Source organism: Sus scrofa, chromosome 9 (genome assembly GCF_054392235.1).
Source record: "Sus scrofa isolate SSC_HxYL_T2T_F1_AM1 chromosome 9, Sscrofa_HxYL_maternal_Yorkshire_Landrace_v2.0, whole genome shotgun sequence".
Lineage (NCBI taxonomy): Eukaryota > Metazoa > Chordata > Mammalia > Artiodactyla > Suidae > Sus > Sus scrofa.
This window is the reverse complement of record NC_139391.1, coordinates 61,266,449-61,293,188: the sequence shown is the minus strand read 5'-3', so window position 1 is coordinate 61,293,188 and position 26,740 is coordinate 61,266,449. Positions and strand designations below refer to the sequence as shown.

The window sequence follows — 26,740 nt, the reverse complement described above, 5'->3', positions numbered from 1 at the left end:
AGTGTCGCCCGGCCCGCAGCCCCCACTCCAGCTCGCAGAGCTGCGGCCGCCTCCGCCCGGGAGGGCGCGGGGGTGATACCAATCCGGGGGTCCCTTCCCTCCTCGCGCCCCCCGCCTCAGCCCGCGAGGTTGGTACCGGCCATCCGCTGCGCGGGTCCTGCCGGCAGCTCGCGCTCGCTCGGGGCGGGGGCGGGGAGCGGAGGCGGGGCGGGCGGGGAGCGGGGGCGGGGCGGGCGGTGCTGTCACAGCCGCGGCGGCCCCGGCGCAGCCGCCGCCGCCGAGGGGACTTCGCGCCGGCCGGGTAGATTGGGCTCAGGCCGCGCGCCCCGGCCCCCGCCCCTCCGCCCTACGCGCCCGGGGCCGCCTGCCCTGCTCTTCTCCGCGCTCCCGGCCCCCTGCTCGGCTCCCGGTTCCGCTCCCTCCCGCGCGTTCCTGGGCTTGGCCGCCGCTGCCTTGCTGAGCGCAGAAGGACCGGGCCGGGGCTGCGCAGACCCCTCGACGATGAAGGGGCCCCCGGGGGCCAGCAAACCGAGAACCCCCGGGGACGCAGGCGTGCACGGCCAGTGCCCACAGCCTGGGGGCGCCGGAGCCCTGGCGTAGGGGCCGCCGCGGCGATGGAGTGCGCCGGGGACAAGCCAGACTCGCCGCAGCAGGTCAGCGCCCCCGCCGCCGCGCACAGAGCCCCTTTATGCGTCCGCATCGGTACCCGCGCCATGTCCTCATGGGCGCGTGTGTGTGCGCATCCGTGTGTGTGTGTGTGTGTATGTGTGTGTGCGCGTGTGCGTGTGTGTGCGCGCGCGCGGCTGGGGAGAGCTGGCCGGGAACCCGGCCGGGGCTGGGAGGCTCTGCCGCCGGGGAGGGGGGGGGGCTTCGAAAACAAAACCTGGGCGATGCCTGCCCTCCTGGGCTGGCGGGAACTGGAGAGCTGGTTCTCAGCAGCTTCCAGGAACTGGCCGGGTTCATACCTCGCTGGTCCTTTCCTCCCCACCTCAGCAGGTGGTTCTGGGTGGCCAGGAGTCTAGGACCAGCACGCTGCTTGGGCTTCCCAGCGTTGTCCCCAAGCTTTGAGATTTCAGCCGCTGGCAAGTTAAGTCTCTGCAGCTTTACTGGGAGGCTGAGGGGCTGGGAGGTGGCAAGGGGCCCCAGGGTCCTTAGGACACTCAGTCTAAGGGGACAGCCAAGTTCACCACCTGCCTTCCTCACTGGGCTCTGGCCTGGGATCCTAATCTCTCCGCAGCTTCTGAAAAGGAGCTGAGGCAGGAGAGAAGGGAGGAGGAGGCCAGAGGTCTAACTGTGCTGGGAAAGGAGGTGACAGTCTGGGTCCCAGCAACTGAGGTCAAGAGATCCCCTCGGCACACACACACACACAAATGCGTAACAAGGGCCTAACCAGTTCCCTCCACCACCAACTTCCCCTTCCTCCCTGGACAGTGCACTGTTTGGGTGGATTCTTGTAGAAGCTGGGGCTGAGAGACCAGCTGGGGCTGGCGACCTCAGTGCACTGGACTCAAGCTCAAATAGCCCCATGCTGGTGGGGGCAGCTCTACCTTTTGTGGGTATCAGTCTGGGTCAGGTATACGTTGGCAGCTTGGATTGTGTGGCATGTGCTGCTTCAAAGCACTGGGTGGGGATGTCTTAGTCCAGAGCCTGTGACACTCTTCTGTGTGGTTGTGTGCCCCCGTTCATGGGGGCATGTGGCTTCATGTCCTGTGAAGTCCTTGTGGCTCTGGGGTTTTTTGAGGTTTGTCTTCTGCTCCTCTGTCTCCCTTCCTCCACCCAGAGATCAAGACATGTCCTCCCAAACCTGCTTAGCTGAGGCCTTGCTGAACCAAACATCAAGTCCCACCTTCCTGCATATGAAACAAAGACCCTCCCTTTGGGACCCTCAGAGAGACTGCCCAGTCTGTTCTCAGCCCCCCACGGGTTCTGGAGCTGCATGCTATACCCCTGCATGGGAACAGGAAGGCTTGCCCAGGTCACAGAACAGGGAGGGCTGATGGATTTGTACCCCGTTTAGCAGCAGTGCTGAGCGGCTTGCTGTGCCGGTTTCTATACCTGACCTGTGGATGCTTGGACATCCCTCTCTCTTAGGGGCATGTTGGAGACTCATGAGCAGTGGGTTGAATATGTGTACAGAGGCTTCTGGATGAGCAGGCACTGACTGCTCCACCTGAAGCAGGTAAATCACTGAGCAGAGACAGGCAGAGAACCAGGGCTCCATGGGAAGATGCTGGTGTAGCTAGCCCTGTTCCCTGCCTTGGGCCTCTGGACAGACCTGGATTTTGCCACCATAGTTTTGAGGGGTGAGGGTACCCAGTTGTCTGTACTTCTCTGGTCGTGAGCACAGGGTGATAAGACAGGGCAGAAGCTTTGCAAGGGGGAGGGTGCGGGAGCCAGGCTCTGGGATCAGGGAGCATGTTGGTTCAGCTTGGTCTGAGAGCTCCCCTCTGCTGAGAACCGAGCAGGGAGAGAGGCACGGCTCAGGAAGTGAGGGAAGCTTTGAGTCTGAGGCAGGCCGAGCAGCGCGAGAGACAGCAGACAAAGACACAGAGGCGGCTCACAGAGCGGAGGACCAGGAACCCAGCCGTGCAGTGGAGCCGCCCCCCCCCCCCCCCGGGCCTCCTTCCAGATGCCCAGTGGCGGCAGCTATTGGCCACAGCAAGAGGCCCTCGGTGGAGCTGGGGACAGCTTCCTGAGGACGAATGTGGGGTTCAGAGGGAGGCCCAAAGGCAGAGAGGGGACAGGCTGTGAGATCAGGGTTGCTCTGGGGAACCTTCTTCCCTGGGCCCATCCTCCCGTGCTGAGGGCTTTCTCAATCTCCAGACGCCTACCCCACACCCTTCTTGGCCCTGGGGTACAGTGGGCTGGGGAAGGGAAGGGCGTGGACCTTCCCTGGCACCTGAGGGAAAGGACAAGGAAAACGTCCTTCCTGAACCCCCAAGCCTTCAGGCCAGCAGCCTTTGGGGACCCTGGGGAGAGCATGGGGTGGGGGAGTGGAGGTGGTGCCATTCAAGGTACATGTCAGCCAGGCCAGGGCTGCGTCGGTCCGTCTGTGACCAGCTGGGTGGACTTGGGGAAAAGCTGAGCCCTCCAAACCTGATTTCCCGAAGGCTTGTAAACCCAGGGCCCCTCTTCTGCCAGGCTGTTTGTAGGTAAAGTGCTCGATGGATGTTACTGTACAGTGTGTATTTGCTCCACTCCCCACATCCTCCCAGACCTGGATGGCTCTAGAATTTGGAGTGGCAATTCTCTGGCCAACCCCAGGGCCAGTCACACTGGCGTTGTTGCCATCTCTCCCATCAGACTCCCCTGCGGAGTCCTCTGTTTTAAGACGCACTCAGTGTCCCCTTGCCGAAGAACAGCAGCAACGTGGTTTCCTTGTCTAATCAGTGGTCAGTGTGATCACTGCACTTACCAGACAGTGGTGGTTGTTCAAAAAAATCCATGCAACTGACAAGAACGCCGGACTGGTGGTCTCTTGGTATCCATGCTGGAAGATGGCACGGCAGGCGGAGATCAATCAACATCCTATTTCTGCACACATTCACTGAGCACCTACTGTGTTCCAGGCTCTGGGTCAGTGCCAGGAACATAAAGCATCAAACAATCCAAAATCAGATCAGGTTTTCTATTTAGCTATGGAAAGAAGGATTGTGTGGGTTGCTTTTTTTTTTTTTTTTTTTTTCAGCTAGAGCAAATTTACTTTTCTAATGAGGTTTAGCTCCAGCCAATATTAAAATGAGCCTTTGCTCCCTGAGCACACCAGCTGACAACAGGGCAGCAGCCTCCCAGCCGAGCACCCGGCAGGGATGAGGGCTTTGCCATCGATTGGCGCAAAAGTGAGGGGTCTCAGTCTGGACCACCAAAAGTTGGCTGGATTGGGGGATAAACCTAGCCTGCAGTGTTAGGGCGTGACAGGGCTTCTCCCGTCCTGCAACTGGGAGACATGACCCATTATTATTGCTTCATGAAGGAAGGGAGGGAGGATCAGGAGGAACAGGGACTGGAGGGCACGGGCGTGGATATGAGAAGGGGACCTGGCCTGTGGGTCCTCGCTGACTGCTGCATGAGCCTGGGTCCCTGCAGTCCCCTCTCTCTCGCTCCACTCTATCTCCCTTCTGTGTGAAGAAGTAGAACAATGTGGCCTCTGAGGCTGCGAGTCTCTTGAGGTTCAAGACTCTGGGCTGTTCATTGAACCATCACTCAGCAGCCCTGTGAGCCCACTGCTAGACGTCGGGTGGGCTGCTCTCCCTCCCCAGTGGGCAGTCACAAGCCACACCAGCCACATTTCAAGATCTCAGTAGCACATGTGGCTCGTGGCCACCATCCTGAAGGGTGCTAATACAGAACATCCCCAGCGTCACCAAGTTCTCCTGGCAAGTGCTGTCCTGGACTCTACACAGAGAGCTCTGCAAGGTGCTGAGAGCATGAACTCTGGACACAAATCCCAGCTCTGTGGCCTGGGACCATTGCTTAACCTCTCTGTGCCTCATATTTCTCGCCTCTAAGTGGGGATGATAATGGAATTATTATCATCCCCAATTATTATTAACGAGGCAGGATTGAGAATTATAGTTAATCATATTACTAGGAATTTGAATAGTAAGTTCTTTGCTTAGCAATTTTCTTGTTATTCATTTAGTTAACCTTTCATCTAACAAACACTTATGGAGCAGTCTACTTTGTGCCAGGCATGCCGAGGGGACAGGGTTGTCCTCTCAGCACCCAACATGTGTCCTTGCTTCCATCTTCCACCTGCCTGGAGCCTCAGTTTCCTCACTTGTGATGGGAATGTGGCAGGTAATTAAGCCCTGTCCTACTCTCCCGGGACAGAAAATGTGGTGGGGCATGTGTCTGTCTTTGCAAGGGAACACTGCCTTATACACCAAGGATGCAGCTCCCACTAAAGGGCATTTCCTCAGCGCTCACATTTGCTCAAATTAAAGGAGCAAATGAAGTTCTGGCCTCTGCCAGCATCTTGCTGGGTGGGGACGGGCTGGGAGCTGGGTGGGGATGGGCTGGGAGCTGCTGAACCCTCGGCATGCTGGCACAAAGTAGACGGCTCCATAAATGTTTGTTAGATGAAAGGTTAACTAAATGAATAACAAGCCCTGGTCCTGAGGGAAGGGGCGCTAGGAGGCCACTCCAGCCCAGCAGAGGGAGAAGGACACTTGGCCGGATGTGATCAGTGGTCAGCTGGCTGAGCCTGGTTCCAGGCCCAGCTGTGTCAGCTGCTCACTGGGTGACAGGCTCTCAGGAGCTTCATCTCCTCATCTCAAATGAGAGGCATGTGAAGCGTGTGAACTCAGATTTCCCAGCCAGGTTACACGGCTTTGCTTGGTGAGCTCTCCTTCACAGATGCCCCAGGAACAGCAGGCCCACCAGCCAAAAAAAAAGGTGTGGGTCTGGGGAACAAAAATTCACATCTATTGCCTTGAACTAGCAGTGGTCCCAACAGATGATCTGGCCTAGAATTAGGATTCAGTGGCTGGAGGTTGCTTCCTTCTTTCCATAGATAAGGAAGTCAGTGCCCAGAGAGGTTCCACTCCTGTTTCAGGTCACACAGCATTTTGCTGCCTTGTCCCAGACTGTGACCGACATCTCCCAACACCTGCCCCTCTCTCTCTCAGGCCCCCTGTGCTCTTATAGATCAGAGACAGGCAGTGAGGCCATAGGCTCGGGGTAAGAGGCCTACACTGAAACCTGGGCCCCTTTCAGCAATAGCTAGGATGGGCCTTCCGTCTCCTCCCGTGACAACTGGCCCAGAAGGACCCACCTAAACTATCCTGACAGGGCCCTAGGGAAGGTCAGCTGGTTTAGGCCACAGGCAGTGCATTAAAAATACATATGAAACTTTAATTAAACCAGTGAATCATGAATCATCCAGCCTGCATAGTGTGTTCACGCACACTCTGACCGAAGGAATGAGGTCAGGCTGGAAACTGGCAGGCTGGATGACCTGTCGGGGCCCTGGGTGGCTTGAGACAGGATCTGGGGCTCCCAACTCAGCTTGTCCAGACCCAAAGCCCTGGATTTGATTGGGGTTCCCCAGGTGGGCTTTGCAGCCTGAGGAAATCCGGACTCCCCCCACCAACCACTGTCCCAACACCCTTGGAAGTAAGCACGACACAAAGGTGTTAGGTTGCGTCCATGGAGGTGCCATTGCCACCAGTGAAGCAGACCACACCAGGCTCCTGGAGTCCTCAGGAGACCCCCCTTCCTGGGTATTTAGTGCCACACCCATTCTTGCACAGCACGGAGCAGGGCCAGCTCTGGCAGGACTGCTGGTCAGGCCCCAGGATCCTAGCTCTGCTCAGGTTGCCATCCAGCCTCTGAGCAGGCTATTTTATTTTATTTTTCCCTCAGAAAGCTGCTGACCTAAAGCTGAAGTATTACTTGCCTAACTCATCACCTGCCAATACTCACTTTCTCTCTGTCCCATAAATCTCCTGCTGGGAACAAGTGTCCCCACTGCCCCTAGTCTCCACTCCTCCTCGCACAGAGGCTGCTCTGTGTGGGGGTGTGGGGTGCATGCCTGTGTGCATGCATGAATGTGTGTGTGCATGCATCACATGAGTGCACATGAGTGTGTGTGCATGCCTGTATGCATGTATGCACGTGTGAGTGCACATGCGTGTGTGCATGTGTGCGTGCATGTGTGAAGGCTGTCCTCCAGCCATGGCCACATCTGGCCCATTCCTAGGGGCTCATCTAGGCCTGCCCCGTGCATGTTTCCTCACGATGATGCTCCCAAGTGACTACTAGCAGGAAGGTGCATGCGCTGGGACCACACACAGGTGCCCACCCAGCCCCACTGCAGGGAAAGCCCTCTTATGTCCCCCAGCATCCAGGTGTATCATTGCTGACCCATCTAACCACACCTGGATGATAGGTTCTTTTTTTTGTGATAAAGAAAATTACTGGGGGTTCCCATTGTGGCACAGCAGAAATGAATCCGACTAGTATCCTTGAGGATTCGGGTTTGATCCTTGGCCTCACTCAGTGGGTTAAGGATCTGGCATTGCTGGGAGCTGTGTGTAGGTCCCAGACACAGCTCACATCCTGTGTTGCTGTGGCTGTGGGTAGGTAGGCTGGCAGCTGCAGCTCTGATTCGACTCCTAACCTGGGAACTTCCATATGCTGCGGGTGCGGCCCTGAAAAGCAAAAAAGAAAGAAAGAAGGAAAGAAAGAGAGAGAGAGGGAGGGAGGGAGGGAGAGAGAAAGAGAGAGAAAGAGAGAGAGAGAGAGAGAGAGAGAAAATTACCATGTGACATGGAATTAAAATGTACCGTCTTAACTGCTGTTAAGTGCTCAGTGGCATTAAGTACATTCATCTTGTGGCACAGCCTTCCTTCTCCTGAACTTCTTCATCTGCAAACTGGAAACTCTGTATCCCCTAAATAATCCCTCCACCCAGCCCTGGCATCCCAGTCTCTACTTTCTGTCTGTGAATCTGACAACTTAGCTCGCTTCTGTGTGTCACATGGGTTGGTCCTGCTGTGCCTGCCCCTCCCTGAGTGCCACAGCCTCTGGGGTCACCGTGTTGGAGCAGGGGTGCTCTCTGTGGATGCTTTTTGTCTGCCCAGTCGTTTGATGCCAGATCATGGTGCAGAGATGCTCCTCAGAGGTGTCTCCCCACTGCCCTTCCCCCAGGGCACTCTGGGTGTGCCCCCCCCCCCCACAGACCCCTCTGGGCTGAGTACTTGGCCCTGGGGGGAGCAGGAAGGAAGGACCCTAGCTTTACTTGGGGAGAATGGTGTCTGTTTGGGTTCTGGTTGCTCCCCTGACCGTCCAATGCTGACTGCTCAACACCCAACCCGTGTGACAGTCCCCAGGCAGGGGGCAAGCCAGGTCTGGCCCAGAGGTGGAGCAGGAGCTCCGTTGTGAGAGGAACATTCCTAGCAAAGGTCCCAGGTGGGTGCCCTGCTCCACAGCAACCCGCCCTCCCCCGGGGAGAGAAATCTGCCCCTTCCTTGCAGAGCGTGCCCCTGGGGCAGGAGTCCTGCTGAGCCCCTGTGTGTGGGGAAACCTGCTCAGCCCTGTCTCAGCTTGGGGCTTGGCCGTTCTGCTGCCCTGCTGCTGGCCCTGTGTGCACCGGCTGCCAAGTGTACAGATAGTGTCAGCAGGATCTACCGTCTGGGGACTGAGATTTATGGACCTTCTTGGGGGGCAGGGGGGTGGAGTACAGGCTGCCCATTGGGGCTCTCAGGCTTTCTCAGGCTGGGGCCCCACACCCCCTTAGCTGTCTCTCATCCAGGCAGTAGGGGCAACTGATAGCCGGGAGAGGGACCTAGGACTCCTGACAGGCACTTGGGGCAGGACTGAGGATTTTGGGTGGTCAGTCGTCAGCCAGCTCTTCTCTGTCTCCAGGTCTCCAGAGCTGTCAGAGCACTGACTCCTCCCTCTGGCTTGGGGCCGGGGCATGGTGCTGTTACCCCAGTGCTTTCTTCCCTGGAAACAGCTCAGGGTCCTGGAGAGCTGTCACAGGGTCCCTGCCAGCAGACCCGGGGATACACAGGCCCCCCACATTGGGCAAAAGCAGATGCCTAGCAAAGGGGACAGCAGGGGTCAGAGGCCACAGGAGGAAGGAAATGAAGGGATGCTGGCTTGCTCTTTGAGCCTCTAGACTCTGCATGGAAACCTCTGCCCAGAAACTGCCCCAGACCTCAGCAGGTGGCGGGGGCAGGGTGTGGTGGCGAATCACTGTCTGGATGGACCAAGGCTGGTCTCTGGTCAGCTGGCTTCCAGAGCTCTCATGAGCACTGCAGTGAGCGAAGTGCCAATCTGGGTGTGGGGTCAGGGATGGCTGTGGGCAGAAGGTAGAAGGGAGGCAGAGAGGATGCATTTGGTTAGAATGGTGGGTGCGCCCACACAGCCAAGCACCTTGGCTGCCAGGGAGGAGGATATGGACGGTCTTGATGAGTTCCCATGGAGGCACAGGGGGTTAAGGATCTGACTGCAACAGCTTGGGTCACTGCAGAGGTGCAGGCTAGGTCCTCACCTGACATAGGTCACAGCTGTGGCTCAGATTCAGTCCCTGGCTTGGGAACTTGCACATGCTTCAGGTGAGGCTGTTATTATTATTATTATTATTTTTAAAATAAGAAGGTCTTGATGAGAGCAGGTCAGGTGTGCCAGGCAGTGGGATGGACTCTGTGGACAGATCTCAGCAGGAGGAAAGAACAGGCTGGGACCAGCATCAGGGTTGGCCAGACAGATGCAGGGGAACAGTGGGAAGAGCCCTGGGATTTTATGTTGGCAGCTGAGGCAGAGGAGGACGAAGGCACCTGACCTAGAAGAAAGACAATGGTGGGATCTCAGCTGTGTTAAGGCCTCAGTGGAATATCCCAGACAACAGCAGAGGCAAAGCAGCTCCAGGCTGGAGGTGGGGACTGAGGCCAGATAGGCCCAGGGTGAGTCCACAGGGAGCCCTGAGACCCTCTGATGTCGCTGCCCTCCTCCTCACCAGCTCCTCCCTTAGGGTCTGCAGCTTCCATCTGAGCCCCCCACTCCTGACCCTTCCCAGGGCCACAGGATGGGCAGTTGCAATGGCTCCTGTTTGCTGGCACCAACAATGTGCCAGACAGTTTACACTGATTTTTCTAATCACTCTAAAACCTAGAGGGGAAGCACTATCTTATTCCTATTTGGCAAATGGAGAATCAAGGCTCAGGGGGTCACCTTGCTGAGTTCACACAGAGGAGGAGGAGGAGAAGCCCTGGGCCCGGACGCTCCCCAAAAGCCACTTCTCTGTGGGCCACTCAGAAGGCAGGAATGCGGCAACAGGGCCAGGCCTGTGAGTTGGACCCACTATCACCCTGGGGTGTGCCAGCTGTGGGACCAGACAGGAGTTGAGGTCGGGAGGTGACCTGGCCTCCTTGCTGTACTGGACAGACCCTAAGGTGGCCCCGTGACCCCTGACTCCTGCTGTTCACATCTTCGAGTGTGGAGGTGCCTGTGACAAGCCTTTGACCAACAGAATGTGGCTAAGGTGATAGGCCGTCACATGTGTCTCCTGATCACATTGTATTCTGGAGGACCTATCCTATTAACAGAATTTCTCCAGACACCCTCCCTGCTGGCCTGAGGGCATAGGTGGCCGTGTTGGACAAGAGCACGAGGCAGAGAGCTGAGGGCAGCCCCAGCTAACAGCCACAGGCTGCACTGCCCACAGCACTGTGGCCACGAGGCAATGGTCTCTGCTTGATCCCGAGCATGGATGCAGGTGCAACCCAGTCAGCTCTCCAGGGGCGAATGCAGCCCAGCCTGGAAGACCCTGCTCAGAGGACCCTGCGTGCCAGTCTGGGCTCCTGACCACGGAAGCTGGAGACAGGAGAGAACTGGGTCGTTCGAAGTGTGAGCACATGACCACCGGCTGGATGGCAGGAGAATACCAGTGCCCTCATCTTGGGAGTGGTGACTTTCCTTCCCAAGCTGGCTTGGTTCCGAGAAGGGGGCAAAGATGGAGAGACAGTAGGGCATGGGGGACAGGAGGTTGGGGGAGGGGGCTCCTGCCAAGATCAAACCTCCTCCTGACCCTAGGGGGAGCCAAGGGCCAGAAGCTGGATTCTGTGCGGGGACCAATCCCCAGTCTCACAGATGGCAGGCGGCAGAGCCAGGCCTCCCCCACCCTACTTCCCCATCACTCAGGGAAGGACCATAGCCTGCTGCTCCCTGCCCACGTGCCTGGGGCTCCTGCAGCATCTCCCTGCTGAGCACCTTCCCCACCCACCCTGAGCCACTGCCCCAAGACCTTCCACGTGTGGCTCTTCACAGGGTTGCTGCTCAGCCTGGTGGACCACTGTCCATTGTCCAATTCTCCATCGGGTCTGTGTCCCCACCTTGAGCTGAGCCACAGGTCAGCCAGCAGGAATCCCCCAAGCGAAACCCTCAGCATGGAGGCTGCGGGGCGAGGAGATGCTCTTCTATCTGAAGACCATGCCTGGCGATTTGGGAACTTCAGTAAAAACCCACTGGGATCAGTAGTTTATTCTGTTCAAATTCCTGCAGTGAAGCAGGTGGCCACACAATGGCCAGACCTCCATTTTCACTCTTCTGAACCAGAATCCAAACCTAATCTGAAAAAAACAGAAAGAAAATGAGGGGACCACCTCAAACAGGCAACCGATGAGCTGTATTTTCTGACTCTTTGGGCCGGAAGAAAACCAAAGCTGTTCTGTGTGGTTTTCACCAGCCTGAGCTGAGCTGACGCATCCTCCTGCCCCAGCCTGGGGCCTGGTCTCCCGTCAAGAGGAATGAAATGGCATGAGGCCTGGGGTCCACACCAGCCCTCTTGCTGGCAGGGCAACGATGGCCAGGACAGGGGCAGGCCCTCCTCCTCCCCAGGGCTGAGCCTCGCCTGCCTCCACTGTGAAAGCTGGGTGGGGAGCCCTTTCCTGGGTGTTCGGCTGGGCCAGCAGGGGAAGGCAGGGCCAGGCCCAGTGAGCCAGGAGCAGCACACACAGGTACCTGTGTGTGAGTGGCTTGCTTACTTGGGGACCTTGGGCCAACATGCAGCCCTTCCCAGCCTACGCTTCCTCATATATAAAATGGGGATGAAACCTCACTGCCTCCCTCACATCCTGCAGTGAGGCCTGAAGGACGAGGCCTTATGAAAAGTGAGTCCCGCTTGCCCAGGCAGGGCTGTGAGCTGCGATCCCATCCAGGAGCCCCCCTGAACTTCACTGCCCTCCTCAAGGGTGGAATGAACTGTGAGACCCCCTTCTCTCCAAGGTGGAGGCAGCGAGTATTGCAGGGATGGGACAAGGAGGGAGCCCTCCTCCCCCACTGTGGAGCTAGCTGGTAGCTGGGAGGCAGGGCAGGTGGGGGTGTGGGTGGCCGGGGACGAAGGCCTGGGGCCAGTTAATGGAGTGTGGATTGACTGGATGGGACCTGATTAGCTCCAGCATCAGGCTTTTCCTGAACAACAGCAGCAGGATCAATACTAATCCCTTGATCCCATTAGGGCTCCTACGGATCTCAGGGGCAGAGTGGAGCCTCGCTTTCTCGGGACTGTTTGGGGTTGGAGGGTGGAGCTGGAGCCCTGACCAGCATCCCGGCCACCGTCTTCTTTCCCTTCCTCCTGCCTCCTGCAGCCTCTACCCCTACCTGGGCCCTGGGCCCTGACTCCTGCCTGGGCCCTCAGGGACTCAGGCTCCCAGTCTTCCTCCCGGTCACAGCAGGAGCTCCTGCTCAGCCTCTCCTCCACCCACATAGGACCAACATCCTTCATTCCATCTGTTCACTAACAGGCAGGCATGAGGCTGGGGGGACGGGGGGGGTGGGGGGGGTGGAGGCGCGTTCCCTCTGCCGGCCAGCAAGCTACATCCTCCCTGAGAGTCTGTAATGTTTGTTCCCAACCTGTTTGCAACAGCCCTGTTTGTTCTCATCGTCACAGAATATGACATAAACCAGGAGTTATGACCTGGAAAGAAAGAATTTTGTTGTGTCTGAAAACTATGTTGTATGCTCTCAAAAGACTCCATGCGACAAGTCTAGGAAACAGGTTCCCTAAATTAGGTGAGGATTGGTGGGAAATGTAACAGTTCTAAAGGATGCAGCCCTGGGTTGCTCGCTAAGGTCCTGGGTCACTTCAGAGATGTCGGTGCTGAGGCCGCAGGCTCTGTGCCTGGTGGGTCGAGTCTGAGAGGCAGTGCTTCCCAGGCCAGGCCTCAGCTCTGTGTCCACAGAGGGCACTGCTGATCTGGCCAGCAGTGTTTGATGGAGGAGAGGACCACAGATGAAGTAGCGAGGACATGTGTGTGGCAGGTACATCATCTCCTGGAAGGATTCTTCACCCTACGCTCCTGCGACCATGCTGCTGTGTGGCCCTGGAATCCAGCCTAACCTTGCCCACCACTGATGCTAAATTGATGTTCCTTGAATGGAAGTAAACAAGCCTCTTGCCCAGGGGCTGGGCATGGATGCAATTTCCACCTGAACACCTGCAGGCTCAGGAGGAAGCCTCTCCGTCCTTTGGGATCATCCAGCCCCACCTCACCCCGGCCTTGCCTCCCCAGGCTCGGCCTCTCCTATCTAGCCTGACTGGGCCCCAAACACCCCCAGTTGTCATGCACAGCCCGTGACACCGTAAAACTCACAGGCAAATTTCAATAAGTAGGTCTTCCAAGACATGGCCAATCTCCAGGTCTAATTGGCCTTAAATCATGACCGAGTGCCTTGGAAAGCTGTTATGCTGGCCTCTTGCTTTGACTTTAGCCTTGAATGTCCCACCCCCGTGTCTTCCCAGGGCATTTTTTCATCCTCACGGAGCCCTAACCTCAAGGGGCTAAAATAGCAGAACTGGGCCTTCATTAGAGCGCTCCCAACCCAGCCCCATGTTTGGAAGTGAGGATGGAGGCTGAGGAGGATAAGTCACCCAGAGCACAGTCCAGCCCCTCTCGCATCCCCTGATGTCACCCACTGAGCTCACATGCCCCTCAGTACAGCCTTCGTGTGTGTCCTCCTTTCACCCAGGATGGTGGAAGGGCCCCCACCTCTGTGCTTGCTGAGGAATGGATGACGGCGGAGGCTGGTCACAGATGCGTGCTGCAGTGGCCGGTGGGAAGTCACGGCCACAGGGGACACTGACCCCTGCTGGCCTTGGCCTGCGGGACCTTCCCACAAACATCTCGTTCCCCTGCTGCGCCCTCTCCGGTCTCTCAGCTTCTGAGGGTAGCCGCCCCTCCTCCATCTTTGAGTTGCTTCCTATGCCTGAGTCCACCAAGGGGTCTGTGGATGCTCAAGCCCAGAGCACAGGCAGATCGGAGCTGCCCCTCCAGGGCCAGGCAAGAGCAGCGGGCCATGGCCGGTGGCTATCCTTGCAGTGCCATCTCTGACTGGGGCCTCTGGGTGCAGGTGGGTGCAGTTCCTCTAACCCAATCCCTGCCGCCCACTCTATGTCCTCCCAAGCCCCAGTTCCCACAGACCCGCCCCCTGCTGGCCAGCTGGCTCTCTCCAAGGCTGGGGGCTCTCCCTGCTCTGCTTAATAACCGCCTGGTAATGAGCGCCACGATTTTGCTGCTATGCTTATAATAGCCTCCATTAAAGTTATGGGGTTTTCAAGCCGTAATGGCTTCGAGAGTAATTAATGCACAACTGGGTTTATGGCTAAGTTTATTTTTAGAGCTTTTCTGCTTCCCCTCTCCCGTCCTTTCAGAGATGTTTTGACCAGATATAGAGGATGGGATTGGAGCCTCCCTCTGGAGCCCTTCCCTCCCTCCCTATCTTTCACCCCACCCCTGGCTCCTTTCCTGCATCTCCCCCACCCCACCCCAGGGAGGTGCTGGGACATGCAGGGGGATTGAATCGAAGGGGCTCTGGGGCCTGGCCTCCCTTCCCTGGCACCTGATGCAGCCCAGACCCATGACCCCGTGCTGTGCCTTGGACAAGACACTGACCCTCACAGCCTCGGGAACTCCAAGTGGGAGGGGGATGAGGTCAGCACCTGTGGACTGGAGGACTGAAAGTGGAGTGTCCAGTGCTTCTCTGCCCCTGAGAGTGCTCCCTACCAGCCCTTCTTGCTAAAGCTATAGCCCAGGCGCCCGAGGGAGGGGCAGCTTCCTGAGTGCCTGGGGCAGGCTGGGCATGTGCGCAATAGGGGTGAAGCTCGCCCCACCACCTGTGGCTTTCCCACTCTGAATTAGAGCCTCTCTGAGACCGGGTTGCCTGGAAAGCTCCAGGGTGATCACAGAACGACACCTCCCAGCTAGGCTTGTTGGAAGCGCCTCTTACCTCTCATGGGGCCTGAGATGGCCCAGCCAAACCGCGGCAGGACTCAGCCTTTTGAAGCCTGTCTACTGCCTTGGAGCAGGGTAGGGGCTGGAGGGGGTGTGGCGTGAGCTCACTCACGGCAGGACCCCCCAGACGGTGCCCTGGGGTGTGGCACTGGCTCTGGTACCTGCAGGGGGCCCTGGCAGAGGAGTGTGAAGGAGGCACCATCCCTAGGATTATTTGCTGCTCTGTGCCCATACTGTTTACCCCAGGGGGCCGTCCCTTCCCCTGGGGACAGGATCAAGGGCCTGCTGTCCACCCTCTGCCTCCAAGGTAGTGGAGCACAGGGTTAGCAGGGTCTGGTGGCCACCTAGGAAACTACGGTGCCTGACACTGGAGCCCAACATGGCTCTTCACCAGGCATGAGGTCATCTGGGAGACAGACCCTACAAGATGAGGGGGATGCACTGTCTCAAAAATGTGATCAAGTCCTGCTCAGCCCTGGCCCTCGGCTCTGCTGGAGAAGGACACACATTCGCCTGAGGGAGGCTTGGTGCTCTGGGCTGGGCACTGGGGTGGATGTCTCCCTCCCACTTCCCCTTGGGACTCTGGCTGCCCCTTGCAGAGGTGCTCAGCACAGAGGTGACAGGAAGGCAGAAAATGAGATGTGACAGTGTCCACGGTGCTCAGGAGAAGGGCTCCTGTCTCCTGTTATATGAGAGAGTCAGGCTGGAAGGGAACTCTTCCCCAGGCACGGTACCTCTCCTGGGGCCCCTGCTGCTGCCATTTCATTGCCGTCTCCCTAGGACGTGGCAGCCCCCACCGGGGGCACCTCTCCCAGCTGACGTCCAGCTACAGCAGCCGGGCTCTGTCCTCTACATGCAGGGCCCTCCCAAGAATGTTCTCCCAGGACCCACCCCAACTCTGACTCCTTAATCCAGGCTGTGAAATAACCATCAGGCACAAGTCTGTGGCTGTCACAGCCACTAATGTGTCCTGAGCTCACTGTGTCCATCAGGCACCAGCTGGTGGGCCCCATGGGTATTACCTCATTTAATTCCCAGAAGCCTTCAGAAGTAGGTGCGGATGGTGCCCATTTTATAGGTGAGAAAACTGAGGCACAACCGTGAGTTGGGCTTAAACTCAGGCAGGAGTGTCTGAAGATTACATCCTGCTGACCCTGAGTGGCAGCACCCGCCATGAGACGGAGGGGTCAGAGCTAGCCATGCTCAGCTGGTGGGCAGAAGCCAGGCACCAGCAAACCCGATGCTGTGTGTCCCACCCAACCGTGCTGGGGCCTATCCCACCCAGGTCTCTGGCCATCCTCTTTGCTCTTTCTTGCAGGTGTCCACTCCACAGGGCTCCTGACCGCGCCCGGACAGCAGTCCTCCAGACTCTGGTCAGGCCAGACTCCGCAGACCTGCTTCGGCAATGGGTGGGTTGTGAGCGGGGGTGAGGCCTACTGGCCAGCATTCAGCCACCTGCTCTCCCATGCCTGGCCCGCCCAGCCCATTTCTGTTCTTTTCTCCCCTGTGCTTGCTGCCGTCTGCTGCCGTCGCTCAGGTAACGAGGAGTTGTGGGCCCAGCCAGCCTTGGAGATGCCGAAGAGACGGGACATCCTTGCGATCGTCCTCATCGTACTGCCCTGGACGCTGCTAGTCACCGTGTGGCACCAGAGCACCATTGCACCCCTGCTGGCCACACACAAGGGTGAGCCCCACCCAGGCTGGCCTGGGCTTTGGTAATGAGAATGACCATGGCCAAGGTTGCTGGAATCCTCTCGTCTGCTCCACAGCTGGGGAGCCGTAGGATGGTCCAGGCAGAGATTGTGCCTTTGGGGAGTGTCAGCCGCTTTGGGGATCTGACAAATGGTGAAACTGCACACATGCACGCACGCAGGCATGCACAGAGGCTCATGGGCCTGCTCCCAGGGAGGGATGGGTGGGCAGATTTTAGGCCTGTGGTGTGTTTAAAACTTTCAGGGAAAGTGTGCTAGTGGCTCCTCATCTTGTTCAAGAAACCCTGATCCAGTCCCCTGTGGTGAAAACAGGCCTAGACAGAGGCAGGTGCCCCAAAGCAATAATGGAAAAACCAGGGTTAGAATTGGCTTCTCTTGGCTCCGGGTGCAGTGCTTTTCCCTCTCACATTGGGGTTCCCTGCACCGCAAAGCTGTCCATGTGCCCCCACCTGGCCTGCCCCTCACTCTTAGTCTCCAGCCCCCCGCCTTTCCTCCTTTCCTCCTCTCACTACACACACACAGACTTGGGCCTCCAGGGAAGCCCTCCTCCCACTGAAATGTGCATGAAACACAGAGATGCCCAGGCCCATCCCACGGAGAGAGGTGAGGCCTGGGAGTCAGCGATTTGGGTGCAGGCAGGGGCTGAGACCCGCAGTCTGACGCTGGGCTGCTCCACGCAGTTACACATTGGGTCCTACTCAGCCTGGTGGGTCCTGAGGCTTCCGCAGTGAAGGGCCAAGCTGAAGATTGCTAAGTTCTCACTACCCATCCAAGCACCTGGAGCTCTCCGCCTGACCTTCATCCTCTTCTCCCAACTCCAGCATCTCTCACTCTGCAACTGTCATCCTACAACACATCATCCTAGAGGGATTAACACTACCATCCCCAAAAGGACATGATGCCACATGGACCCCATTCTCGGCAAAGCTCTGGGATCAGAGATGCCAGGCAGTTTTGCTCAGCACTAACACTCCTGCCTGAGGACGGGGCCTTGGTACCCTGTCTCCCCAAAGCACCCAAGACGGACTAAACAGAGGCAGCAGTCAAGGACGTTAGGGAGGCCTTTAGGACTCAAAGGTGGCAAAAGCACTGACCCAGCCGAGTGCCAAACCACCAGAGAACGTTCCAGGGCATAGACCCACCTGTTGGGGATGATTTCAGTGGCAGAAAGGGGAGGCAGGATGGCTCTCAGACTCCTTCCCCAGCCTTGGTTTCCGAAACCATATATCCTGGTCACAATCTCCTCTCCTCAGACTTTTTCTCTTATCACAGTTGGACCCAAAGCTCTTTCAGAAAGCCCCCTTTAAAACCTGCATCCAGACACCCACGGTCCAGGGCAGGTTCCCACTACCGCTGTGTGCCCTGTGCCATTAGCCTGTGCAAACTCCCTGAGAGCCAAGCATGTCCCTGTACCCCTCAAAGCCCAGCGTCCACCCCCACATGCCAACAGTAGCCAGGGGAAGGAGGGAAGTGGCAGCTGGGTGATTCACGGCGTCCTCCTGGGACTGCACTTCACATGTAATTGCCCACTCCATCCTTTCTGTAGTTGCAGGAAGCCACGAGGAACAGAGCTGTTTACCATCCTCCTTCTGCACGTGAGGAGATGACAGTGAACTGCTGGCCTATATTCTGAGCGCTTTAACCTGCATAGCAACCCGATAGAGTAGATGCAATTATTAGCTCCATTTTGCAGTTCCTAAAACTGAGGCGCCGGAAGCCAAGCACCCTGCTCGAGGCCATATGGTCAGTACAAAGCTGAGCAGGGTCTGAGCCCAGGCAACTGGATCCCTAAGTCCATCTTCTGACTATTGCCACCTCCTGCGGAGATGGTGTGAGGTCATGGAGAGCCTCAGAGTTGTTCAAACAGGAGGACAAGCCTTGGAGAGAAGGGAATCTTTAAGAACAAGAAATGCAGGTGCACTGATTTCTCCCTGTGCTAGCATCGCCCATGGGGGGGAATGTCCAGGATGTAGGAGAAGGCTGGCTCATTAGAGCTACCCCAACTGGAGCAGGGGGCCTTCAGGAAGGAGGGGCTAAGAGTTCCCGCTGTAGGGCAACAGGATTAAGGGCTTCTTCGGAGCGCTGGGATGCGGGTTGGATCCCCAGCCCAGCACAGTGGGTTTAGGTCAAAACTGAGGTTCAGCTCTGATTGATGGCCTGGGAACCCCATATGCTGTGGGGATGGGGGGCAAAAAAGGGAAAAAAAAAGGAAGGAGGGACTCTCTGTGCCTGAGACTGTCAGCAACAGCCAGGCCACTGTTAGATTTCACACACCCCTCCTGGGGTTCCTTGGGGACATGTGGGCATACATGACTGGGTGTAGGGACAGGTAGGGCCCAGATGTTTGAAAGAGCATGTCCAGAAAGTACAGCTTAGGAGACTGACACCAAACCACACAAGAGCTAAAACAGGTCTCCACCCTGTCCTTTTGCCCAAATGTGGGAATCTCTAAAATGAAAAATGACAGGTTCTGGATTCAGAATGATCTCGTCAACTATGAGTAACACCCAAGAACAAAATGCAGTTAAGTGTCAAATTCTGCACCAAGTTTTGGAGGCTGGATTATGTAAGCCCCACTTGACTCGAGGGTTTGTGAAAAATCCAGGTGAGCTAACATCAGGCTCCAGGGTCCACAGTGCTGTGGCCAAAAAGCATTATCACTGCCCTTGGGCATGGCAGCATCTGCACAGCAGAGAAAAGCAACGCCCAGGGCTCTGAAGCCCCACCCTGGGTGGGCAGTGCAGACCTCTCTGGCCTGACCAGGGATCCATAGGTGGCAAGAGCAGGACACTTTGTCATATAAAACCCAACACAGTTGGGAACAGAGGATGCAATCTTGGAATTTGGCCAGCCACTCTCAAAGAGCTACAGAGCTGTCAAATGTGAGGAGAAAGATATTATTTCTGTTCATCTAGGAGTCAGAACTAGGAGAGCCCTAGGGAGCATGTCAGGCAAGCAGCCTTGACCATCAGTTCCAGCCCACATGGCTCCAGGCAAGGATGGCTGACCTTCCAAGGGAGGATAGGAAGAGGGCGATGGCAAGCCAGGGCGGGGGGACCACCCGTCCTCCCCAGTGCCTGCAGTCAGAGCCCACCCACATCACCCTCTCTAACCTGCAGATGACGGCAGTGACCCCCGGCGCGAAGCTCCCCCTGGCGCGGACCCAAGGGAATACTGCATGTCTGATCGCGACATCGTAGAAGTGGTGCGCACTGAGTACGTGTACACGCGGCCCCCGCCCTGGTCAGATACACTGCCCACCATCCACGTGGTGACGCCTACCTACAGCCGACCGGTGCAGAAGGCGGAGCTGACGCGCATGGCCAACACGCTGCTGCACGTGCCCAATTTGCACTGGCTGGTGGTGGAAGACGCACCGCGCCGCACGCCGCTGACAGCGCGTCTGCTGCGCGACACCGGCCTCAACTACACGCACTTGCACGTGGAGACGCCCCGCAACTACAAGCTGCGCGGGGACGCACGGGACCCGCGCATCCCGCGGGGCACCATGCAGCGCAACCTGGCGCTGCGCTGGCTTCGAGAGACCTTCCCGCGCAACTCCAGCCAGCCTGGGGTCGTGTACTTCGCGGACGATGACAACACATACAGCCTGGAGCTCTTTGAGGAGGTGCGGGGCGGAGATGGGCAAGGGCGGGAGAACCTGGCAGCAGCCAGGTGGGACTCCCAGACCACGGTCCTGGCTGGGGCACTTTCTCAACAAGGGCTTCCGATGGGGTGGGCGGGGGTGGTCCTTTTGGACCCCTGGAGCATCCTCTGGGTCTGGGAGTCATGCACTGTAGGAGAGGGAGTCATTTCAGACTCTAAGGTGGGAAGACAGAGGTTTTGCAGCAAGGGACAAAGCAGGCAGCTGGTCATGTGAGGAGTATCAGCTGGTTAGAGAGGTGGCCTTGCCCACAGCCCAGGCAGGTTCTTCCACGGATGCCCACCACCAGGATGGGAGGTGGGGCTGGGCTTCATCCCCTGGCCTGGCTGCACAGAGTCAACTGATGATTTCGCTTTCCGTGGAGATAGGCCTCCGGCCTCAGCAGCCCAGGCACCCTGACTCCTATCCCCACCCAGATGTCCTGACTCTTTTCCCCCATAGATGCGCAGTACCAGGAGGGTGTCTGTGTGGCCCGTCGCCTTCGTCGGTGGCCTTCGGTACGAGGCCCCACGGGTCAATGGGGCAGGGAAGGTGGTCGGCTGGAAGACGGTGTTCGACCCCCACCGGCCATTTGCAATAGACATGGCAGGATTTGCAGTCAACCTGCGGCTCATTTTGCAGCGAAGCCAGGCCTACTTCAAACTGCGTGGTGTGAAAGGAGGCTACCAGGAAAGCAGCCTCCTCCGAGAACTTGTCACTCTCAGTGACCTGGAACCCAAGGCAGCCAACTGCACCAAGGTAAGACCCTCAGCATAACTGACAGCTGTGATGCAAACTTCTCCCGACCTGGGCAAGCCCTCGCTGCAGATCCGGGAGAAGGAAATAGAGGCCCCAAGCAGCCTGTGAAGAAGTACCAGCCTCCCAGGATGGCAGTTTATCACCTCTCAGGCAGCCACACTGAAGGCAGATAGGGAAATGGGGAGGGGCAACCAGTGAGCAGAACCCAGGACTGCAGCCCTCCCTCACCTCGAAGCAGCTGGGCTCCATGATCTCCCTGCCAGACACACCTCCATGCATGCACACACATGCAGAGACACACAGGCATGCATATGCACACGTACACCTGCATGCAAGCATATGTACACTCTCACACTGCTTCTAGTTTGCTCTTCTCCAGCTAGGGCCTTCACTGAGTTGAAGGCCCTGGAAGAACTCTCTGCTTCTGGAGATACCCATCAAGAAATGCAGGAAAAGGAGTTCCTGCTGTAGTGCAACAGGATCGGTGGCATCTCTGCAGCGCCAGGATGCAGGTTCAATCCCCAGCCTGGCACTGTGGGTTCAAGGATCCAGCATTGCTGAAACTGCGGCCCAGATCTGACCCCTGGCCAGGGAACTCCAAAAAAGAAAAAAAAGAAAAAAAACAAAAATGCAGGGAAACATAAGAAGCAAAAGGAAATCTTGGGACCCATTTGTCTCATTTCCATAGCTGCAGATTTTGTTTCCAACAGCTATTTTGAAGGCATTCTATGTACAAACAGCAAGAATGAGGGGAGAAAAATCTTGCTGGAACAACGGCAAGGGGGCGAGGGTGGGGCCAGGCAGAAGTTGCAGGGGAAGGTCAGGAACCTGCCCATGTGATCTCGTGTCTCTGGACACACAGATCCTGGTCTGGCACACACGGACAGAGAAGCCGGTGCTGGTGAACGAGGGGAAGAAAGGCTTCACTGACCCCACGGTGGAGATCTGAGCCCCAGGAAACAGGTAGGGGACGAAGGCGGGTGACGCAAGGGGTGGGCCACCCCAATTTTGGATACAGAATAAATCAGCCAAGTCCTTTCCTCCTGGTCTTTATTTTATTTATTTATTTGTTTTTGTCTTTTTGCCTTTTCTAGGGCTGCTCCCACAGCATATGGAGGTCCCCAGGCTAGGGGTCAAATCAGAGCTATAGCCACCGGCCTACACCAGAGCCACAGCAACGTGGGATCCAAGCTGCATCTGCAACCTACACCACAGCTCATGGCAACGCCGGGTCCTTAACCCACTGAGCAAGGCCAGGGATCGAACCTGCAACCTCATGGTTCCCAGTCGGATTCATTAACCACTGTGCCACGACGGGAACTCCTCCTCCTGGTCTTTCATCGTGGAGGTCCAGGCAAAGGCGGGAGGGAGAGGACGGGGCATGCTGAAGTCGACAAGAGCCAAGGTGACCCCGCATGGCTGGGTCCTTCTGCCACCAGCTGCTTGGAAGGCCTCACCTTCCAGGTGCTGCACCGTAACAGCTCACTGTTATCACCACCATTAATCTGGCCACGAGCCTGTCCCCTTATGGAACTCTGTGCTCTGTGCCCTGTGGGTTCCTCCTAAAAGGTGGTGAAAGCAAAGAACCCAGAGACTGGCTCGGCTCCCAGGCTACCACTTTTCTCAGTTTGACTCTTCTTTCTCTTGGTCTCAGTTTCTTCATCTGCAAAATAGGTTGCTGAGGGCACCAGGAACGGTTTCTGGCACCTAATAAGGCCTGTACAAGTGTTGCAATTTTAGTCAATTCTTTAAAACCATCCATTGACTTAGGTCATGGGATCGATCTACAGTTTAGAAGCAAAAGAATGATGTTGAGAAAAGCTCAGTGAGTGAATTGGGCCAGGTGACTGGCAAAGCCGGGAATTTTCTGTGGGCTTCTCTGTGATCTCATTGGAGGCAGGAGCTCAGATAGTGGGACACACACCTGTCTTCCGGCCCTGGGGTCAAGCTGCATTGACCCCAGCCGTTGGCAGCCACCTGCCCTCCAGGGACCACAGGGTGTCAGTCTGACTGTCTTGTCCCCTGAACTTGGAAATCTCCTTGGCTGTTTCCCCCACCCCCCGCCACCGCTTTTCAGTAGGGACTAAGGGTGGGCTCTGAGAGTCTGGGTGACCCAGCAGGGGGCCCAGGATTGAGTGGCTTCCTCTTGCCTCACCCTTCCTCCTCTCCCCTTCACAGGAGCCTCCTTCTCGGACCCTGCTCCTGGCCTCCTTCTCTCCACATGGCTGGTGGTCCCTCCGAGGCAGCCTCCTAAGGACTCGCCACCACCCTCCTTTCTACTCTGCAGCCTTCAGAGAGAACCCAGCCTGAGGCCAGGACAAAAGGACGGAGACCCTAAAGCACAGAAACCCCGGACCTGTTCTGTTCCATCTGGCATGGCCAGGGGCCCAGCTGCTGGCTGCACCAGGCCAGCCAGCAAGCCTCCTGCCTTGGCAGGGCCTGCAGGACACGTGGGCCCCCCAGCCCGGGGTGATGCCGTGCTGGGAGGGAGGTGAAAGGCCCAGCGGTCCAGCGAAGCCTCCCTGCTCCCTTCTCAGGGCTCCACAACCACACAGGACACCAGGCCAGGGACTTCTGAAGATGGAGAGCAGCCCACATCCCACCTCAACCCGTGTCAGGAATGCACTGCTCCACTGAGATGCAGCCCTCAATTTCCTCTGGCTCCTGTTTCTAGAGCATCAAGCTGTCTGTGCTCCCAGCAGGCAGCCTCCTAGTCAGGGGAACCAGACTGCTTGCAGGCACCCCCCTCCCAGGCCCCCCACCTCCTCACACCTTGTGGTGGAGCAGAGCCCCTTTCCCAGCCCTCAGCCATTGTCCCTCAAGCCTGCTTCTTCCAGCCCAGGAAAGGAGGCAGGCCCTTGAGCCAGCACAGGGCCATGGGCCGACCTGGACTAGACCCTGTCCACACGCTGGCCCCCCTGCCCCCGGCACTGGGTTCCAGGTCCCTCTCCTGGGCTGGTAATGGGGAGACAGAAGTCCCCCAACCCAGAGCTGTGAGAGCCACAAACCACAGGGGCTCCAAGAGGCCAGGCAGTCCCAGGGCTTCTCCCTGCCCCTGGCTGGAGGGGGACAACTTTGGATCAGCAGAGGGATTTATGGCTGCTTTGGAAATCATGCTATTTACACACAAAGTGGGAAAGAAAACCTCACTTCTTCCTTAACCGGGGCACACAGAGAGCAAGCCAGCTTCACAGCGAGCCGCCCCCTCCACCCCAGAGAAGGAACAGAGAGCGGCCCTTGGCCAGGAGGAGAGGCTTCTCTGGCTTCCCAGTGGGGCCAGCTCCTCCACTGGTCTCCCCCTCACGCTCCTGACTGTTGGAAGCACAATTTCCCTCCTTCGTGGAGGCAGAGGAAGGGCCCGAGCCCTCTGAAGAGGTGTTTACTTTTAACCGCTAACAGCCCCACTCCGCTTAAACTCACAGGACAGATCTGAGGACCGGGAGAACCCACTCCTGGGTGCGTGCGTGGTGGGTGGGACTCAGCCCAGCGACCTAACATTCACAAATAGCATCGGCTGCCTATTTTGAAACGGATTTAACTCCCCACCGTAGTCAGGAAACCGTCAATGGGATCACATCCCTAGAGCCCTGAATCAGCTTGCAGGACGCCCCACACCCATGGCGATTTGGGAACCGCATGGGTGGCAGGAAAGGAGGGTGGGCGGGCACAGGCCTCTGTCAAGTGTGGGATTTACACCAGGCCCTCTGCTGTCTAATTTGCCAGGACCAGCCCTGATCGCCAGGTCAGATGGGCTGGACTTGGGCCACCCTCTTGGCCAAAAACCCAGGGCTCATTTTCAGGAAGTTGATAATGAACCACAAAATGGGGTATTCTCTCTCTTTTTTATTTTATTTAATTTTTTATTTGGGCAAATGCTACTTCTCTTTGTTTTCACTTAATACCCTCTCTTAGCTGCATGTGTATTTATTTATAATTATAACCCTGGTGGACTGCAGCTTTCATCTTTGTTGGGAATGAGTTGGTTAGGAATCAGAACTGGGTTCATGACTGCAGTTTATTTTCCAAAGCCAGTCTGTTCCCTGCTCCCACCGTATGGAGTGAGGTGGGGGCTCAGAGTCCAGAGGACAGAGACAGGAGGGTGGAGCCCAGGCAGCTGTGCCATCTGGTCTGTTTTAATTTAACTGTATTTAATTTGTTTCGAAATTAAAAGTCAAATATGGTTTTTAACAGTCCTAACCCTCCTTAGCCCTGCCTTACTTTTTCACATTTATTTAACCATCCAGCCAGCATCAGTCAGGTGGATGGGCCTTGCTCTGGGCGCTGGCATAGGACAGTGGAAACCAAAGCACAGCCTGCAGGGAGCAGCCTTTTCATGAGAAGAGCCAGATGGACAAACCCAGGGTGCACTGGGGGAGACAGTGCAGCTGGGGAGCCATTGGCACCCTATCCCAGCCAGTCAGAAAGGCCTCCCTGGCCAGGTGACCTCTGCATGTCTATGCAGTGACCTGGGTGCAAGACCTCCAGAAAAAGACCTCTCCAGGGTGGGAGAGCATTAGAAAACCAGCCCCCAAGGGCAGCTGACTGGGAGCGGTGAGGCAGGGCTGGGCACGGAAGCTGGGGGCACAAAGTGCCCTGGCCCCGGGACCAGGGCATAGCCTACAGCCCGGGAGTGAGAAGAGACTGTCAGAGGGCCCAGAGCAGAGGATGGACTTGGTCTAACCCGCCTTTTAAAAGAATTGCTCACTTCCTATGCTGACAACAAACAAGTCATGGGCAGGCGGCTCCTGCAATAGCCCAGGCCCAAGATGACAGACGAAGATGCAGACCTGCAGAGGGCAGTGTTGGGTCCTGGGCTTTGCAGATGGACCTGACATGGGTATGAGAGGAGCCAAAGATAACCTGAGACACACAATTGTATCCGCTGCCCTGGGGTGACTGCAGGAGGTAACATGGGGTGATGGAGTTCGGAGTCATGTGCCTGTTACACACACAGGAGAAGTGAGTTCTTAGACATCAGCCAGAGTCCCTGGAGCTCGGACTGGGATGGATATTGGAGAGAACAAGCCCTGTTGGGGGTGGGGGGCAGGGGCGGCCTCCTGCAGCAAGTGTAAATGGAGGGAAGAAGCTGCAATGGGGCCTGAGACCTCTCACACTGAGAGGGTGGGCTCATGAGGAGTCTTCTAAAGAGGATGCCCGGTGGGAAGATCGGACAAACCTTCAACAAACCCAGAGGGTGCTCCCTGCTGAGATGCTTGGACAGAGAAGCTAGTCACTGGTCAGGTGAGATGGACCCAGGAGAACCTTAACCAGGAAAGACCTGCAGACAGAGTCCTTTAAACCTCAGCTCCCTGCCACACTCCCCAGCAGAAGCCCACCCACATGCCTTGGGGAACGACACTCCCCCTGAGTGCTGGCTGTGCCCACAGAACCTGGTCTCGTCCATGTCTCAGCTCTGTGCTTTCCATTCCACCCACCATGTTTGCTTCAATAAGCTCCCTTGTTCTGTCCCCAGCAGGACCCTCAGGCCCAGAGCTCTGTGACTGTCCTTGACCCAGCTCAGCTATTGGGCCTAGGGGCTGCAAGTGCCCCAGTACAGACCCTTCCTAAGTCAAGCATAGGATGCCGGTGGGGTGACTGGGAGCCTCAGCCTGCTCCCTGATTACTCCCCACTCCCAGGAGGAATCTGCTCTTCGCCTTGGACTGTTACTAAAGATTGCATTTGTACAGGAGCACCCAAATGTCATTTGGAAAGCAAACTCACTACAATGACCAGGGCACATGCAGCTCCTGGCCGTGCGGCAGTCTCCCCACACAGGAAGGGGCCGAGTCCGCCTCACATGGCACCAGCGGGGCCAACTGTGTGCCCAGCCCCACAGAGCTGTCACCCCTGCTCCCAGCACACAAACAGGATCAGAGAAACATCAAGG

At 57.2% G+C, this 26,740-nt stretch overlaps 1 protein-coding gene across 4 annotated transcripts; it reads left to right on the top strand.

The window, feature by feature from the left end:
• B3GAT1 (beta-1,3-glucuronyltransferase 1) lies at positions 1–25,049 on the top strand. Of its 4 annotated transcripts, XM_084974352.1 has the most exons (8): positions 597–653; positions 2,092–2,179; positions 16,057–16,147; positions 16,276–16,422; positions 19,570–20,078; positions 20,556–20,852; positions 21,715–21,815; positions 23,031–25,049. In XM_084974352.1, exons 3-7 carry the CDS (start codon positions 16,144–16,146, stop codon positions 21,799–21,801), a joined length of 1,044 nt encoding a protein of 347 aa, XP_084830478.1. In that variant the 5' UTR covers positions 597–653; positions 2,092–2,179; positions 16,057–16,143; the 3' UTR covers positions 21,802–21,815; positions 23,031–25,049.
• Positions 25,050–26,740: the final 1,691 nt, after the last annotated feature.

Coding starts and splice junctions, on each gene's coding strand:
- B3GAT1 (XM_013979603.2), top strand. Junction 20,079..20,555: donor GCCTGGAGCTCTTTGAGGAG/GTGCGGGGCGGA, acceptor TTTCCCCCATAG/ATGCGCAGTACCAGGAGGGT. Junction 20,853..21,714: donor AGGCAGCCAACTGCACCAAG/GTAAGACCCTCA, acceptor CTGGACACACAG/ATCCTGGTCTGGCACACACG.